This window comes from Metschnikowia bicuspidata (genome assembly GCF_001664035.1).
Source record: "Metschnikowia bicuspidata var. bicuspidata NRRL YB-4993 chromosome Unknown METBIscaffold_6, whole genome shotgun sequence".
Taxonomy (NCBI): domain Eukaryota; kingdom Fungi; phylum Ascomycota; class Pichiomycetes; order Serinales; family Metschnikowiaceae; genus Metschnikowia; species Metschnikowia bicuspidata.
Genome location: NW_017387736.1, coordinates 730,281 through 736,474, shown reverse-complemented (window position 1 = coordinate 736,474; position 6,194 = coordinate 730,281). Strand labels below are relative to the sequence as shown.

The 6,194-nt window shown below is 39.7% G+C and overlaps 1 protein-coding gene across 1 annotated transcript in view; it reads right to left on the bottom strand.

Moving 5' to 3' along the window:
- Nucleotides 1–5,352: 5,352 nt before the first annotated feature.
- The window catches only part of METBIDRAFT_219071 (uncharacterized protein), a 3,279-nt gene continuing 2,437 nt past the window's right edge, over nucleotides 5,353–6,194 (bottom strand). Inside the window, exon 2 of the mRNA XM_018855115.1 lies at nucleotides 5,353–5,717. Coding sequence (XP_018710226.1) covers nucleotides 5,644–5,717 — 74 coding nt within the window. The 3' untranslated portion in view covers nucleotides 5,353–5,643. The remainder of the gene's footprint in view (nucleotides 5,718–6,194) is intronic.

Here is a 6,194-nt window from a genome sequence, read left to right as displayed (position 1 = left end):
GCTCTACCCAAAATAAACTAGAGGCATAGCTTGTTAGTTTAGCAAAAAAGTACAAGAGAAAATTGTAGGGATAAAAAAGGCCCTGATTCAAAACGAATAATAAATGGCCCATTTCATCTGTGTCGAAGAGGCAAGGTGCAATATCACCTCAAAACTGCTTTGGCAAGCCAACAAACTCATTCATGGGTTTCAATCAGTAAGGAAACAAAATCGTGTCAGGAATTTTCAACACGACCACCACACTCCAGGAATTATGTCAGTGTATCAAGAAGTATAATGGGGATGCATCGAGCGCTCCGATTATTTCAGCAAACTAGCGAAAAACTGGTTAAATCGTGACATGGTCTTTCGACTTGATAGGGACAGCCCTTAATGAAAGGTCTCTTCATCCTTTCTTGCTTCAGCTTCCTGCACCTAGGTTGATACCGCCAACAACACGATCAACTAAAAACAATGCAAAAAGGCCGTTCAGTAGACACTTAAACAAGAATGTGCTGGAATTTACCACCTGTTTAGTATCTATCAGCACATTAACCTATTTTATGGATGACCACCAAGAGGAGCACACAAGAAAGAGATCTTATCATCAATAGTCGCAAACCTTTGAGAGGGTCCCATTCCATAAAAATACTATCTCTCTAGCCTGACCCCTTTTCCATTCGAAAGAGCTGATGATATTCATTATCGAAAGCCATCTCAAGAAAAAAGCACCTTGAAATCTTCCAGACCTGAACTCAACAAAGTAGTATTGCAAACATATCGTATGTGTCAACGCCACTCAAACCGTATAATGATGTATCAGTAGAGTCATAATCTTGCCCAAAATTACATGAACCATCAACCCTCGCTAGGAGCTTAATCTTGTAAGACAAATATCCGTTATGATTAATGGGCATTTCAAACGAAGAAATCGGCATACTGATAGGAGTTTGAAGTGACTGACATATAATGTAGCAAAACGGATTCATTGACACCATCAAGACCATTAGACAACGACTCTAAAGATATTTTGAATAGACAGATGTCTTTACACGCAATAACTATCTTAAGTCAATCGACATTGTTGAGCTTCAGGTTTATACCAAACATCAATTAGCAAAAATTCTCGTTGTTTCAGATGGTACGCTTTCAACTGCAATGGACGACCGTTGTTCATTTCAGTGTTGAATATTCCATACCGGCAGATTTGCTCTGGCAGACACTAGTAAAGTCTTATAATCCACGTGTGAAGAAATCAGTTTGACTCCATCAGTCAGTGACGGATTTTCTGTGCGGTAATTCGTGCCTAGTTATAATCCAACCGCCCAAACATAATGTAAAGGGCTTTGTGTGGTACCTAAAAATTGACCTAGATTTCAAACCCAGCTATCTCAACTCTCTTCATTTAAATAAAATTGATGCCTTTGTCAAAACCGCTGAAGTCATGGAGGCGAACATTTATTTGTAAATAATGTGAGCAAGAAGTTAACGCGGGAATTCAACGCGTCTTATACGCTATATTTTTTTTCTGATTTATTATATGCAAACCCACAATAGACGCGTTTTTCCCTTATTGTCTTTAGCCTTATGTCATGTTTTCCTCGATTAATGCCGGCAACATATTTAAGAAAAGAGATGTAACCCACTGCAGAAAGCAGCTTCAATGAAAATGTATTTAAATCTCTCGTCGCCCTTACAGCATGAAAATGGAGTACATCATATGGTTTTCACTTCACTAGTATTTTTACTCAAAGAACTTAAACAATAGAGCCTATATCCACGCCTGATCCACTATTCTTGCCAGATAAAGACAGCTTTGTTGATACGCGACGTGTTTTGAGAATTGAAAGGAGAAGCTTCAACTACAATTTGATTTCACAGCAAACAAGTTAATATTCTACAATATGGTAGTGTGCTCTGAGTCAGCTTTCTGCCTTCGAAACACGGTCCCGTGATGTTCATAAACTCCAAAAGATGTGCCCTTGAGTAGGCTTGAAACGGATCCGCAGTATGTAATCCTAGGCTTGAAACCGGTCTGGAGAATATTTGCGTACGAAACGTGGCCATCAAACTAAAACTTTGTGCTGTGCCCTAACTATGCTACACCACTCATTCACACTATTAGCTCGCTGTTTCTCCTCCAATATTTTTGGTGCTGGATAGGGTTCCAAATCTGGTTTATGTAGTCTTTTTCTCCAGGCACCCAGAATCAGAAAAAAAATCGAGGACTGTTCACTGCTCGGACTTCATTGAAAAATTGGTCGCATCCGTCTCTTTAGTTTGTGTCGAAGAGGGACAACAACCTATTATAATCGACAAATTTATACTGCTATAGAGCCAAGCTTCCTAAGCGTCACCGCTGAAACAGCATTCGAAGATGGATTTCTTTTCTGAGATGCTAGAATGAAAATCAGACTTCTACCATGACAAAACTTAAACATACTGCCTGTCTTTCGACGGCGCCTTTTACTAAACCACGTGTCTGGAGGCCGTATACTCCAGGTTTGTCAATTTTCATGCCATTTGTATCATTTATTCCTCATGAAATGCATTCTCGAGCACATCATGTCGGCATATATAAAAACCGCTAGCCAATTATACCCACGTGTCTTCATATCTAGCACCTCTCACTCACATAGGAAGCTTCCTTTGATTTATTACTGCAAGCTTTTGATATACCGACAAAACTAAGAAAAACTCTCGAAACTCTGTTGCCTAATTAATCTCAGCCTCCCGTGACTTGGATGAAACACTTGGGGAGGAAAATTGACAAGCTTCTAACTCACTGTCTGGGGAGGCACGGTCAGAACCATACTCGAATAAGAATGATTTTCATCAAATAAAAAGATGTTGTTAAAAATAGGTCATATAACAACCAGCTAGTTTAACTGGTAATTCCATATCTCATAATGTGTGTTTTCGAAGTAGACTTCCGCGTCTTGCGATTTTCAGTACAATTTCGCAGACCTTTTGTGAACTATTTCCTGATATACAGCTACTTGGCAGCCTCAAGAATTATAACTTCACCATTTTGTAATAAGTCTATCCAGTATTCATCAGCTTTGAACGAGTCTGTTTTATATGTATGATGGCTTCATCGTTTAGTCTCTGCAGAAGCAAAGCTAAAGTGAAGTTGATAATTCTTAAATCATTTCCCATTTTTGAAATAAAAAATCTTCATTATCTGCACATGGCTCATGAGGAAATTCTTCAACTTACGGAAATATATCCACAGATTTGAGGCACCTACATGCCATTTGATGATCATCCTTGTCATTGATTATGGTTTCTGTTGCGGAATACTCTCAGATATTACACTAAATATTTCAAACAGACCAATAGTTGAAGCCATCAAAATTACCTTTTCTGTTTAAAAAATTAACATAAAGACAAAATTTAGCAGCGAACATGCAGTGTGCAATATAAGCTTGATCGAAGGGTCTTTTCTATAGGAAGATATCTGCAGAAATCCAAACCTTCGACCTCTCAAACTAAAGAGACAGAGTGTTTCCTGGGCTGCATACTCGTTAGTGATGTTTACAGCAGGTTCTCTCGAAGCTACTGTGGTCCTTTTCTTCGCTAAATGATCAGCCTATAGAAACTGGCGCTATACTTCGAAGGAGAAAATAGAAGTACAGATATTCAGACTGTTTTTGATACTTTTTTGAAGTTTTCGTAGTCTTCACTCTAAAAATCGACTTATAGATCTAAATCTTACGCAAAAGAGTCTTTCGCATGAGAAACAACTACGGCTCCCATGTTATACGAATACGGCAGCTCTAAGCTTTGTGTAATTCAATTCTTCCTTGATGAGAGGTCAACTCATAACTAAACTATTCTTGGAGGCTTGTGATATTTCTTATCAAAACTCATTCGCTGAATCTGACTAGAAAATACATGAAAATCTTGGTTGGAGACAGGGGATCACTACTTCGCATATGACTCATTCTCAAGTATCAGACGCATTTTTGTTGGTCAAGTCTTTCATGGAACAAGAGTATCAATGACTTTCAAACGCTCACAAAAACGCTTTTGCTCATTGAAACCAAAATTGAGTCTGTGGAGTAGCCCGCATTCAATGAGCCAAAACTTTGCAAAGCTAATCGGAAGTGTGGCGGAATTGCTTCGCAAAGACCAAGGTCAAATTTTACCTATTGACTTGAAGTCAATTCTTAACACTTTCTACAGGTTTCTTTTATGTATGTAGTTACTTGTAAAAGGTGAGGCATGTGGTTGTTTTCGCATTTCTTGTGTGGCATTTGGCTAATTCTTTAAATATCAAAAACCGCTGCAAAAACCAATTTTGTCTTGATCAATAAGATAGAAGATACTATAAGCTAAAAAATCATCATAAGCAGAATAAGATAATTATTAAATAAACGAAATCATAAAATTGGGTTGTCCTCGAAGCTTTTTGGGCCCGCTGGGAAATGCAAGTCCATGAGCCGCACCCATCAAGTCACGTGTCATACGATAAGCGATTTTGCACAGCGTCTTCAGATCCGTCCTATTAATATGACAAGATCATAGATTACAAAATTCGGGGTTGTATACTGTGCAATTTAAAGTGGGTAGCTTAAATATTTCAACGTTCAATTTTCGTGCATGTTTTCCATATTATAGCAAGGAAGTAGCGTCTGAATTCTTCAGGGTTGACACAATTGAACCACCAACGTAAGCGTATTGATAAGTCACTCAATACAAGTGCAAGATTTTGACAGGGGCAGGGGCCTTAATCAGAATTTGCAGTGTTTTTGTCACTTTGAAACTTTCAAAAGGCAATTACTTCCGTCTATCTCATCAAGAGTTGCGAAACAATATGGAAGTCTGATGTATGATGCCTAGACCTGGTGCTCCTTCGTATGTGAGTTTGGCGAGCCTTTAAGCATTGTTTAAAAACTGCGATATGCTATTTCCATCGCATACACACTCACCTAAAAGAAGGGATGTCCATGAAGATCTTTCCCCATTCTATAAAACCTTCTGCTCTTTTGAATAGTATCTGTTTCTTCCAATTTGAACAATTATATAGAAGTATATCAATACATGCACGCAGACATACATGCTCAATCAAACCATAGCTTTAGTTCATACTTTGAAACAGACAGTGAGCAGCTGAAGGAGCCTTATGTCTAGAATCAATAGCGAACAGTAAGAAAAAGGACTTTTTTATTTTCAACAGTAAATTGTGGCTTTCATCGTGCATTTATACCGGTTTTCAAGAATTTGTTATATCGTCAGAGCTTCCAACAGGGTAACTCTGTGTTTATAAACAGTGTTTATTCGAAATTTAAGCTTAAAAGCTAGCGAAAGATATAAAGTGATTGATAAACACTAGGAAGACAGCCCAAAGAGAATCTTGGAGCTTCAGAGTGCACAACCTCGAAAATAAAGCGTGTCGACAGAAATCAATACGGCCATAGAAAACAGCCTAGAGAAGGAAGGCTAACAAAGATAAAACGAACATACCCAGAACCACGGATCTCGACCCTGCTCCGCCCTCAAATGGCGAAACAGAAGACATCGGGGTTTCAGTCATAGTACCAGAACTGGTGGTGCTGCCCAGAACGTGCCCCGGGGCATCTGTCGCGGGAGCCACTGTAGGATTTGGCCCTTCACCAGTTTCAGAAGTATCACAGTCGATACTCACAGTCCGAGTGACAGTCAAAATCGAAGTAGAATATGAACTTGGGCCGCAAGAGATAGTGGTAGTGAAAATGAGGGTCTCAGTCGTGTAGCTCACTTTAGCGGCTCCACTTGGGACAGGAGCAATGTTTGAAGTAGTTTCCACGGCTGGAGTGCAAGATTCTCCTTCATTGCAAGAGGTGGTTGGAACTGGGGTCCCTCCTGTAGTTGTGGGGTTTGGAAGTTCTGTTGTTCCTTTGCTGTCACAACCAGTGGTTGGACAGTGCAGCACTGTTGTTGTGACGGTCGTCACACCGCCAGCCGCGTCCGTTGTCACACATACAACAATAGTTTTAGTGACAATGGAGTGATCGGTTTCGGTCGTGGTGTAGGTCGTAGTATATTTAGGACCCGAGGAAGCAGACAACGAGGAATACACTGATGACGCGAATGCATCCGATGGGGTAATTGAGAATGCAGTCACAGACCCGTAGTCATAAGAAGACTTCAGTGAAGAGAGAACTTGAGACGAATTATTACCATCCGCACCATGTGAAGCATAAGTCGAAATAACACGCTCAGAGGTTGGA